This window comes from Lucilia cuprina, chromosome X, assembly GCF_022045245.1.
Source record: "Lucilia cuprina isolate Lc7/37 chromosome X, ASM2204524v1, whole genome shotgun sequence".
NCBI classification, from domain to species: Eukaryota; Metazoa; Arthropoda; class Insecta; order Diptera; family Calliphoridae; genus Lucilia; species Lucilia cuprina.
This window is the reverse complement of record NC_060949.1, coordinates 1,722,881-1,736,116: the sequence shown is the minus strand read 5'-3', so window position 1 is coordinate 1,736,116 and position 13,236 is coordinate 1,722,881. Positions and strand designations below refer to the sequence as shown.

Here is a 13,236-nt window from a genome sequence, read left to right as displayed (position 1 = left end):
GTCTTTTGTACAGAGACACTTTTTCTATAGAAAAGGCTTCCTGTACAGATACACTTTTGTTATAGAAAAAGTTTCTTGGTACAGAGGCTCATTCTATAGAAAAAGCTTTTTGTACAGAGACACTTTTGTTATAGAAAAAGTCTCTTGTTCGGCGAAATTTCTCTAAAAAAAGGCTCCTGTGCCGAGACACTTTTTCTATAGAAAAAGCTTCTTGTACAGAGACACTTTTGATATAGGAAAAGTCTCTTGCTCGGAGACATTTTTCTATAAAAAAAGTCTCTTATACAGAGACACTTTTTCTATAAAAAAAAGTCTGTTGTACAAAGACACTTTTTCTATAAAAAAGCTTCCTGTACAGAGACACTTTTGTTATAGAAAAAGTCTCTTGTAAAGAGACACTTTTTCTATAAAAATGTCTCTTGGTAAAGAGACAATTTTTCTATAGAAAAAGCCTCCTTTGTTATAGAAAAGTCTCTTGTTCTACAAAAAGAGTCTCCTGTACAGATACATTTTTTGTTTAAAAGTCTTTTGTGCAGACACTTTTGCTTAAAATAATGAAATTTTTTAAAACTTACTTTTTATGGGGTGGTGGCAGTGTGTAACTTTCCAACTATTCCAAATTGTAGTTTTTCTCTATTGCAATTTAATCCGAAAAATATTCTGCTCGATTATTAAATAAAAATGTGTGTCTCTTCGTAAATGAACAACTGTGGAGAATATAGAAAACGTTTTAGATTAAAAATATGACGAGTAAATGGGCATTAATATTAAAAATACATTAAAGAAAAAGTCTTTTATACAGAGACACTTTTTCTATATAAAAGTCAATTGGTTCCGAAACACTTTTTCAATAGAAAATGCTCTTGTAGAGACACTTTTTCTATAGAAAAAGTATCTTGCACCGAGACACTTTTTCAATAGAAAATGTCTATGGTACCGAGACACTTTTTCAATAGAAAAAGCCTCTTGTAACGAGACACTTTTTCTACTTTCTTACTTTTCTCTTCTACAGAACACTTTTTCTATAAAAAAAAGTCTCATGGTACAGAGACACTTTTTCAATAGTAAAAGTCTCTGGTACCGAGACACTTTTTTATAAAAAATTCTCTTGTACAGAGACACTCTTTCAATAGAAAAATTTTCTGGTACCGAGACACTTTATTTATAAAAAAACTTCTTGTAGGGACACACTTTTGTTTTAGAAAAAGTTTCTTTGTACAGAGACACTTTTGTTTAAATTAATAATAATAAAACTTTTGAAAACTTACTTTTTAGTAGGTGGTGTCGGTTTGTAACTTCCCAATACTGTATATCTTTGAATATTTTTTGGAAATTGTTCCAAATGGCAGCTTTCGTTTATTGCCAAGTAATTTAAAAATTTGATCCAATACTCCAGAAACTTTTTGATCTTTCGAATTGGGCAGCTGAGTAGAATATAGGAAAACACATTTGATAAAAATATGACAATATAATGGATATTAAAGAAAATGTTTATTTTACACAGACCCTTTATTTATAGACACACTCTATAGAAATAGTATCTTGTTTTTTGAATAGAGACACTTTTTATTGAAAATTCTCATGTACAGAGACGCTTTTGTTTGAAATAACAATATATAATGGCAGACACTTTTGTTTAAAATAACAAAATGTTCGAATTTTTACTTTTTCGTCCATATAGTATTATTTTATATATTTAAATATTTGAGGCAGTCAACACTTATTAATTTTAAATAAAAGTAGCCAAATAATATGAATAATCTGTACAAGCTTTCTAGTTAAACTGCTTCTTGTGTAGTGATGCTTGTTTTTTCGTTAACAAAAAAATAAAGTACCGTTTTTATTTACAGTGTTGTTAAACGTTTAAAAATTCAACTAACATCTTTTGCAAAAGTTAGTATTTAAGTCAGGCATGGAAAATTCGGATTTGAAATTTCAGGAATTTATCTTATAAATTTATTGATTTAGAATTAAAAAATGACTTAAATTTATAATAGAATTTCTATAGAGTGTATCTTTAAAATAAACATTTTCTAATGATCAAGTCTCTTGTGCAAGGACAATTGCAAAGTCTTTTATACATAGACACTTTCTCTTTCTCTCTAGAAGAGACTCTTGTACAACAGAATTTATCTATAAAAAATACTCTTGTACAGAGACAATTTTTCTATAGTAAATCGTTCTTTTACAGAGAAAAAGACACTTTTACAGACACTTTTTTAATAGAAAAAGACTCTTGTACAGAGACACTTTTTCTATTGAAAAGTATCTTGTAAAAAGACAATTTTCCTATAAAAAAAAAGTTTCTAGTAGGTGGTGTCGGTTTGTAACTTCCCAATGCTGTATATCTTTGCTTTTTTGCTCTTTCGAAGTGGGCAGCTGTGTAGAATATTGGAAAACATATTTAATAAAAATATGACAATATAATGGATATTAAAGAAAATGTTTATTTTACACAGACCCTTTTTTCTATACACACTTTTTATAGAAAAGTCTCATGTACAGAGACACTTTTGTTTGAAATAACAATATATAATGGCAGACACTTTTGTTTAAAATAACAAAATTTTCGAATTTTTACTTTTTCGTCCATATAGTATTATTTTATATATTTAAATATTTGAGGCAGTCAACATTTATTAATTTTTAAATGAAAGTAGCTAAATAATATGAATAATCTGTACAAGCAACGCTTTTCTTCTGTAGTGACGCTTGTTTTTTTCGTTAACAAAAAAATAAAGTACCGTTTTTATCTACAGTATTGTTAAACGTTTCAAAATTCAACAAATATCTTTTGCGAAAGTTAGTATTTTGATCAGGCATGGAAAATCCGAATTTTGATATTTTTAGAATAAATATATAAAAACATGAAAAATAAAAAAGAATTAAATTTATAATAGAAATTCGACTTGAATTTATAATAGAATTTCTACAAATAAATGTGTCTCTGTAAAAGAGACTTTTTGTATTGATAAAGTCTCTTTAAGGAAAAAAGAGACACTTTTTTTAATAAAGAAGTTATACGTTTCTTGTAAGCTTTTTATATAGAAAATACTATGGTCTCCTGTACATGACTCTAGTAAAAATTGTCTGTAAAATATTTTTTTATACAAAAATAGAAAAAGTTCCCCTGTACAAGTGAAGTTTTCTGTAGTAAAAATGTCTTTGTGCGAGGCGATTTTGTTATAGAAAAGGGAAAAAGTACTACGTTTTCTATAGAAAAATTGTTTCTGTGCATAAGACATTTCCTATAAAAAATGTCTCCATCAGAAATGTTTTCTATAGAAAGAACCGCTTCACATGCCTTTTCTAAAGAAACTTTTTTTGCACAACTAATTTTATGAAGGATCACATCTATAATTATTTGTTCCAAAACTTACTTTTTAGTAGGTTGAGGTAGTCAGTAGGTTTTATCCATAGAAAACTTTAAGCTGTTTTAAATAAAATATTTTATTTCTTCCTAGTGGCAGCTTAATTTATTCTCGGTAATTTTGTCTAGAAATTTATGTTTGATTATTAAATTAAATAATATTAATTATGTTAGTAAACTTACCTCAAACAAACGTCTTTCTGTGTGTATTGCATGTTTTGCTTTTCGAAATCACAATTTTTTTCAATTCTCTTAATAAAATTATTAGTTTTTTTTATTTATAGTGTTGTTAAACGACAGAAATTTAACAATAAATATACATACTATGTACATATGTTTTTTAAAACTTGCACAAATCACCATTTGAATTAGGCATGGAAAATTTAGATATTAATACTAATAATACCTTTTTAGGTTTAAAATAAATGGAACATGAAATAATACAAGTTCCTGTGGTATCTGATAGTACTTTATGTATTTTATTCAATATTGAATCTAGTAACATAAAATACAGCATCAGGCTTTTTCTTATTGATTTTCTATAATATTGAAGATATGAAAATCGAAAAATATTAAAAAGTTCCCTTGTATATTATCGGATTCATTTAAATATTTTCTCGTTTACTAAGGACCCTGTATCCCAAATTTCATATTTTTAGGATCAATATTATAAAAAACGCAAAAAGTACTATTGGAAGAACGAAAAAGTACCAAAAAATCCCCTTAAAAAATTAGGATTAGAATTAGAAACTATATAATTTTATGTGACCGAAGTTACGTGTATTATAAATAAAATATAGGATCTAACAGAAATACAACCCTGCGTAGTACACCATCGAAGTGAATTAAATGAGATGATAACAGTACAGCAAGCCATTTCACCTTTAATATATAAGAGTTTGACAATACGACGTGTTAAGATGGTAACAGATAGACAATCAATTTTGACATTTAAAATGGCGCTAAGTAATTGGCGCATGAAAAAGACAATTACAAAGGCGTGCATATATTATTACTTTGACGCCGTTGAAATTCAAATGTAACGGTTGAATATGAAATATGTTGTGAATGTGTGGCAACATTAGGTAGGAAAATTCGTTTTTAAAATAGAAAATGCGGATATTTCTAATGTGTATATCAGTGAAATGTTTATTGATTATATTAAAAAAAGCATTGCGGAGTATAAATCAATAATAAAAAATAAGTGTCTAAAAATGTCCTCAAAGTAACGTGTCCCCAAACTATGCTCAAGATATACGATCATTTTGAGGACTGTCCTCAAAGTATGGAAATGTCCTCAAAGTAAACGGTAGATCGAAAAAATGTCCCCGAACAATGCGCTGGGAATATATATATATATATATATATATATATATATATTATATATATATATATATATATAATATATTATATATATATATATATATATTATATATATATATATATATATATATATATATTATATATATATATATAGACTAGGTAATAACCGGTGAGCTTCGCTACCCCTATCGAAATTAAATATATAATAATAAAAAAATTATTTTTTCAGTTACTAAATTATAAAATTTTTCTTAAAGGTTTATTATAATTTCTCTTGATGACAATATATTTAATTTAAATTCTAAAAAAATACATTAATGATATATTTACTTCTTACTTGCTAAAATTTAATATAAACCTTTAGTCTTAAAGAATAATTATTAGAATAAGAATTGGGATACACAATATTTTTAACGATTTTGAAAATTCCAACCACAATAATTTTCTTGATTAACATTATGTTACATATGCGAGATGCCAAGCAAATTATTGCAAATTCGCCGATTTCTATCTATCTATGAAAAATTTGAATTATCTAACAGTTTACAAGATATACGAAATCTTGTATTTATTTCATATATGTGGTGCCAAGCCCCCTACTAAAATCCCTCCCGTTATTTTCTAAATGTTCACATGAATGTCAAAGTTATTATTAAATTTGGAGATTCTAGCTCAAATAGTTTCTTAGATAACCATTTTTTCTATTTAATTCATGTGGGTGCTTTAAGCTTCCCAGATTAAAGTCCACCCTTTACCCTCAAAATGTTCAGATGAATATTAAAGTAATATAAGTAAAATTTGATGAATCTAGTTCTATATTTTCGTACATAAACAATATTTTGTATTTTATTCATAGTCCCCATTAAAAGTTCGCTCGTTATACTCTAAATCATATAGTAGTACATATAGGCGAAACTGAAGCGGTTTTCAGACAAAAATTTTTATTCTCTTCACACAGACGAGCTCTGAGAGAATACTTGTGAGAACTAAACGCACTCACTAAACTTCAAATTTTCTTCGCAAAATTGTGAGGATATTACTACTTATTAGTTTTTCTTATCACTTAAACTTAATGTTTATTATTGTTTTCAACATTATTATTTAAAACCATTATTATTACATAAAACATTATTATATAAAAATATTTTTTATTCTTTGACATTTTATTTTAATTAAAATTGAGAAATGAAAAGTTGTACATTTTAGTATTTTACATACTTTTTTCATTTTGCATTAGTACAGAAAAAAATAACAAAAAGACGTGTTTATAATATGTTTTGAGATGAAATATCTTTTCAAAAAAATAAAATTATATTTTCATTCTCTACCATATAAAATTTAATTAATAACACGCAAAGAATGACGTCCAAAAAAATACATTTTTTATTTAGTACCTTTTGAACAACTTTGTTTATTTTTGTGCTTCTTCTAATACATTCTCACCATTTAGATTTTTGACAGGGGACTTAGGTCCTTGACAATTAGTTTCGCCTATATACTACTATTTGCTCTAAATGTTCAGATGAATGTCTAAATTCTTCACGTGAAATTAAATGATTCTATCTCTAACAGTTTCCCTAATATACGAATTTTTCTATTGTATTCTTTTGTTTGCTTTGTTTTTTAGGACTCTAACTGTTATATTATCTCAAGAAAAACGAATTTTTGTATTAAATTATTATGGGAGGTGCCGCTCCCCTCATGGGTAGTCCGCAAATTTGTTACTTAAAATGTTTACATGGATGTTAAAGTTACTCATGCTTGAAGCAAAAAATATAATGTTTTAAAACATTTTTACTTAATATGTTATTACTAGATAACATATGAGTAGTTTGAGTTATATTTGTTTTACTTGTATTTACACCCTACACCACTTTAGTGGGAGGGTAAATTGAGTTTGTACTGATGTTTGTAAAGCATAATAATATTGGTCCTATATCCATCTTAAATTATACCAATTGGCTCAGAATCATTTAAAGATAATTCAATGAAATTTGTTACATGATATTTTATTGCCCCAGGGATTATTTCACCTGACCCCATACACCTGCTATGGCTCGCAAACCTTGTAACTACAGGTCGCCATTTTTTGAGATAATTCAATGAAATTTGGCACATGATCGTCTATGATACCGTGGACGAAGCCAATTGAAAATAGCTTACATCGGTCCATTATTTCACCTATCCCCCATACCCGCCGAATATGACTTTTAAGTTCATAATTATGTTATATCTCGACAAAAAGCTGCAAAAACCGAGTTCTATACTAGACTTTATGACCCTTACGAATTCCAAATAATATGACCCTAGCCCCAAAATAATATGAATAGCCCTCATCAAAATTTCACAGTTTTTCACAGTTTTACCGAAATTTTCTAAAAGATGTTGAGTTTTCCCTAATTAATTTGTCACTTAAAAAACATTAGGTAGGCATGTTATATATCAATGGAAAGGTAATTTTGTCTATCAAAACTGTATATAATTTTTGAAAATTAAAAAATTCGCGGAATACTTAAAAAAAAATAAAAAATGTTTTTTATTCAGTTTTTGCGAAGATACAAATTTTTTAAATTGCAATAAAAATTTTATTTATTAATATTTTTGAACGAAATTTTACAGTTAGGTAGATTTTTTACTCAAAATCCAAAATTAAATAAAAATTTCGAATTTTCTTATTAGAAATCCCGGAATTCCCAAAAAAGTTTTAAAAAATTCGCGGAATACTTTTTTTTTTAAATTAAAAAATGTTTTTTATTCAGTTTTTGCGAAGATACAAATTTTACAAATTGCAATAAAAATTTTATTTATGAATATTTTTTGATGAAATTTTACAGTTAGGTAGATTTTTTTACTCAAAATCCAAAATGAAATAAAAATTTTCTTATTAGAAATCCCGGAATTTCCAAAAAAAGTTTTAAGAAATCCCAAAAATGGGATTTTTTGGTTTTTTGCCTATTATATCCATACCAGGGGCTGGGTTATCGAAACCCGTTACAAAATGATTAAGAACATATTGGGTCATATAAAACAGGTCACTATAATTTGATATCGACTATGTGATTTGAGAATTTTTGCTCAAAATTGAATTTTCCATAAAAAATAGGGTTTTTTGGATGGACCTGGTCCCCTCGGTATCAAAAATGTTTAGGTTTTGTTTCATTTATAGTATTTTATGTAAAGTCAGCTTTCCAAAAAGTATAAATTATATATACATCTTCTTAGAAACTTTTTAGATAACTTAAAAAGAAAAAGATACTTTTTTCCCAAAAAATGGCAAAAAATCGCCTTTTTTTAATTTTTTAAATTAAAATGTCTATAACTTTGGACTCAGTCATGATTTTTACATAATTCTTTCACTGCTTGATATATAAACTTTTTGTTAAGCGAGTAAAAGAAAAATGGCGAAAATCGGGAATATTTGGACCCGCTATTATCAAAAAACTAAAGTAAGAACGGTAAAAATTTTAAAATTTTAATTTTCAAATGCGAATATCTCCTAAACTATAAGAGATAATTTACTGCTACGTTTTTTATAGTGCTCGATGAGGAGATTCTATATTCGAAATAGGATTTTTAAATCGGAACGAAGAAATAGGATCGTTTTAAAAATTTAACATAGCCGAGGTGTCATAATTTGAGGACCGCCCGCCGGACCCCTGGTTGGCCTATAATGTACAAATTCAAAAACTCGACAACACCTCCTCTTCTTTGTGCATACCAAATTTCATTAAAATTGGATTAGACGTTTAGAAATTACCGAATTATTTCCCTCTTTTTTTCCTATACCACTGTGATGACGGTCTTATAAATGCCCTTTTCGCAAAGGTGAAGGTTATAACTAACATACCTGTTAATACGTGAACTCGTACGGATGCTGGTATTGCACCAATAGGCGCACATGTATAATTACCAGAATCTCGTAGAGATGCTCTGGTCAACATAAGACGACTTGTTGTACCGGTGTCAGTTTTTTCTGTTTCTAAGCTAATACCTCCACGTAATGAATCGAAATCCACAACCGAAGAACCATGGTACCTATAAATGATAAAGATGTTAGTAAATATTAAAGTATTACTGCCATACTCAAAAATGATTATTAATGGCTATCAAAACCTATTTTTGTATCGAAATAGTGTAGTAAACCATTGTTAATTTTAATAATCGTTTTTGCATAATTCAGTTTTAATTCACAAATTTGAAAAATTGTACATACCATAGAACAGAGGAAGCATGTATGTTTACCGAACAAGCCAATGCTATCGTACTGTCACGTTTAACATGTATCTCCGTTGAACCCAAAATATTTGCTCTGGCCGCTGCTTATTCATTAGAACAGGAAAATAATAAAAATATAAAATGAAGGAGATATGTATGTACTTATGATAAATTAACATTAATTTGTGGTCAGATATGTGAATATGTATTTAAAATCTGCTCGTAAGAGTTTTACAACAAACCTTGTCGTGGTTATAAATTAAATTTTGTTAAGGATATAACAATTTATTAACCACACGGGAGGAGCTAGACAGTTGAAATTTTGCACAGATATTGCTAAGGTTTGTTTGGGATAGCCCCCATACAAGTTGACCTCCTGAAAACAGCTTTAACGGGCTTATTACTGGTTTAAAAATATGAATTTACTTACGAAATTTGACACACATTAGTTTAATGCTAGCCAAAATCTTTCCAACAAATTTAGGAAGGATCGGCCCTTATCACCCATACAAGATTTCCTTCAGAATATTACTTCAACGCTCATTACTTAAAAAGTACGAGTATAGCAATAAAATGTGATACAAATATGTTAGTTTCTCGCGATCCAAAATCTCTCTACCAATTTGTATGTGGATCGGTCATAATTGACCCTACCTTCAGAAAATTACTTAAACGATTAAAAATATGAGTTATGAAATACGGTTTTGAAATTTCATGCGGAATATGTTGGTAATTCACCATGCCCCCATATAAGCCCCCATTATAAAATTACATTAACGCTAATAACTCGCATAAAAATGCGAGTACAGCGATGATATTCAATAAAACATGTTTTATATAAAACAAAATCGGTCTACAAAAAGTTATGAGATCAACTTTAGAAAATTTGCTGAAGAAAATTCAGAAAATTACAAGTACAGCACTGAAAATCGATATAAACAAGTTTATACTTAATAACATAATTCTTCATTCCGAATTAATCTAAGGAGTGAGATCGAAAAATTCTTAACACACGTTTTTCATTACATTTGTCAACCAAAGTATTATTTGATTTTTTTTTGATCAAGTTACCTTTGAAAAACATGTCAGTTATTATGTGTAATGTCAATTATATTAATTTTTTTTGTTAATCTGATTAAAATGAGTGATCAGAAAAAAGTGCGTACTGAAATTATTAAATATTTTCAACTAAACCCAACTTGGTCTTACAAAAAGTTGGCCAAGCATACAAAGGTCTGCCGTCAAACTGTTTCCAATGTTATTAAACAGTACCGGGAGAACATGTCAGTTGATAGAAAACCTGGTTCAGGTAGAAGGAATGGTCCACATGATGTTTCTAAAGCCAAAAGAATAGAACGCATTTTCAAAAGAGCTCCCAACACATCCGGTAGGAAAGCAGCTCGGTTAGCTCAGTGCTCGGACTATTTGGTACGAAAAGTTAAAGCTAATGCAGGTTTAAAAACATACAAGGCTCAAAAAGTTCCTGACAGGAACGCTGCTAAAAATTTAGAGGCCAAAAACAGAGCACGGAAATTGAAGTCAAGTTTTATAAAAAAATATTCTTGCTGCATAATGGATGACGGAACGTATGTTCTGGCAGATTTTTCGCAACTTCCAGGTCAAAAGTTTTATGTTGCTGATGCTCGAGGGAATGTTGAAGAAAAGTTTAGGACCCAAAAGCAGACACAATTTCCCAGAAAGTTCTTGGTATGGCAAGCAATATGCAGTTGCGGCAAAAGAAGCCAATCATTTGTTACAACGGGCTCTATAAATACCGAAATTTACATCAAGGAATGTTTACAAAAAAGGCTGCTTCCATTCATAAGACTTCATAATGTGTCCACTTATTTTTGGCCCGACTTGGCATCCTGTCACTATGGTAAACAAGCCCTTGAGTGGTACAAGAACAATAATGTGGTATTTGTACCAAGAGAGGCAAATCCTCCAAACTGCCCGGAGCTAAGGCCAGTGGAGAGATATTGGGCTCTTGTTAAAAGAGAATTGAAGAGTACAAAAAAGGTGTCCAAAAGTGTGGTAGATTTTAAACGGAGATGGACTACATGTTCGAGCAAAGTGACAGAAAGCACTATAAAAACGTTAATGGAAGGTTTTCCGAAAAGGGTTCAAAATTTCATCACTAGTGATTAAAACTATAAAAATATTTTTTTTTTGTAAATTGTAATAATAATTTGAATCAAATAAAAAAAAATAAAGCTGTAAGTTTAGTGGTTTCTTTTTTATAAACATATATGTATGTTAAGAATTTTTCGATCTCACTCCTTATAAGTGACCCTAGCCCCTATAAAAGGTTCCATTTAGGAACGAGTTTTGGTTATTAAAATAAGAGTTTTTCTATACAAACGATACTTTTGTACAACATTTTATGAGTATCGGTTCATAATTGACGCATATAAATGTACTCTTTACAAAATTACTCATACGCTCACGGTTTAGAAATTTAACTAAACTATATGGTTTTTAAAAATTAATATTTTGTTAGTTCAAAAGAGCTCGTTCCATAATTGACTTAAGTCATATTCCAAATATCACCCAGATGTTTATAGGGGAGCATTCCTTTTACGGCATACGGTTTGATGGTGGGTATATGAGATTCGGCACATAGATTTTATTTGTATAGAACTTGTTTATGTAAAATTTCATCGTTATAATTGTATATTAACAAACGAAACTCTTTCCTTAGGGGAACCTTTCATAGAGGCTGGGATCAGTTATAGATGAGTCCTCATTAAATTCGGAATGAAGAATTATGTTCCTAAGTATAAGTTTTTTATGCCATTTTCAATAATTGACCTATCATAACTTTTTGTAGAACCATCACATAAATCTTGTTCACATTGAATATCACCGCCAATTTATTGCCAGCAATTAGCGATAATTCAATTTTCTGAAGGGGACTTATATGGGAGTGGGGTCCTTTCTGACCGATCATAAAAAAATTGGTACAGAGGTTTTGGCTCGTAAGAAACTTATGTGTGGCGTATTATATCGCTTTACTCGTATTTTTAAGCCAGTAATGACCATTTAAGCCATTTTCTGAAGGGGACCTCATAGAGGGGGTAAGATCAATTATGGACCGATCCACATAAAAGTTGGCTCCCGAGGATCTTAATTATGTCTAATTTTATTGCTATATTCGTACTTTTTAGCCAGTAATGAGCGTTAAAATAATTTTCTAAAGGGAACTTTGTATGATCGGGTCAATTATAGACCGATCCTCACTAAATTTGGTAGAAAGATTTCGGCTCACATAAAAGTTATGTGTGTCAAATTCCATCACTTTAATTATAGTTTTTAGCCAGTAATGAGTGTTATGGTGATTTTCAAAAGCGGAACTTATATAGGGGTTTTGATCATTTATGGTCAAATTGGTACTTATATCGAATATCGCCTCTACACTAGAAGTTTAAGGCCATTAATGGGTGTTAAAGCTTTTTTATGAACTGGACTTAATATGGGTGATAGGGTCAATTATGGACCGATCCTCAAAAAATTTGGTAGAAAGATTTCGTCTAATATGAAACTTCTTTGTTTAGAATTTCATCGCTATACTCGTACCTATAAAACAGTTATGGCCGTTAAAGCTGTTTTTTTGGAAGTCACTTGTATGGGGGCTATCGAAAAACATGGACCGATTTTAATACCAGACAAACCTTAGCAATAAAAAGTATCTGTACAAAATTTCAACTGTCTTGCTCCTCCCGTGTGGTCCCAAAATGTTCAGATGAATATTAGTGTTCTTCGTGCTAAATTTTAAGAATCTAGTGCTATTAGATTCCTAGATAAACGAAATTTTGTTTTAAATTATATGAAAATCCACCCTTTTCACCAAAAATGTTCAGATGAATATTAAATTTCGTGCAAAATTTGATTAGTTTCTCAGATGAACGATTTTTGTATATTTTATTCATATGGGGGTTTCAACGCCCTCCAATGGTAGTCCGCCAATTTATTACACAGAATGTTAAAGTTCTTCGTGCAAACTTTTAAGATATGGGTGGTGCCACGACCCCTACTTCTAGTCCGCTGTTTCCCTTAAATAATCTTATTGACACTAAAGTGGTTCCGCGCATATTTCCCAAAATTATTCTTATGGATGTCAAAGTTGTCCATACAAAATTGAGGACTCTAACTCTTTTAGTTTTTGAGATATGCGATATGCGTGGAACTTTGCCCATATGAAAACACATATATACATACACACATACATTAATATTTTGTTTTAATTTCATTAATTTCTCTTGCTGAGGTTTAAGGAGAGCGTGTTTATCCTCCACTACTGATGGTGTTGAAGGATATAAAAATTTATT

At 29.5% G+C, this 13,236-nt stretch overlaps 2 protein-coding genes across 10 annotated transcripts in view; both read right to left on the bottom strand.

The window, feature by feature from the left end:
* The window catches only part of LOC111677164, a 9,565-nt gene extending 5,931 nt beyond the window's left edge, over positions 1-3,634 (bottom strand). Inside the window, exons 1-4 of one of the 4 annotated variants that reach the window (XM_046956660.1) lie at positions 3,554-3,634; positions 3,381-3,495; positions 1,269-1,424; positions 576-707 (exon numbers count right to left, since the gene is read on the bottom strand). The gene's annotated coding sequence lies outside the window, so the exon portion shown is untranslated. Of the gene's footprint in view, positions 1-575; positions 708-1,268; positions 2,125-3,380; positions 3,496-3,553 lie in introns of those variants that run through there. The other 3 variants (XM_046956655.1, XM_046956643.1, XM_046956649.1) reach the window with 3 other exon arrangements.
* LOC111687560 (hemicentin-2) overlaps positions 1-13,236 on the bottom strand; it is a 419,747-nt gene that overhangs the window by 121,624 nt on the left and 284,887 nt on the right. For 4 of the 6 annotated variants that reach the window (XM_046956663.1, XM_046956676.1, XM_046956666.1 and 1 more), the window contains 2 exons: positions 8,907-9,012; positions 8,541-8,728 (listed from right to left, as the gene is read on the bottom strand). In XM_046956663.1, the coding sequence (XP_046812619.1) occupies positions 8,541-8,728; positions 8,907-9,012 (294 nt within the window). The remainder of the gene's footprint in view (positions 1-8,540; positions 8,729-8,906; positions 9,013-13,236) is intronic. The other 2 variants (XM_046956672.1, XM_046956677.1) reach the window with 1 other exon arrangement.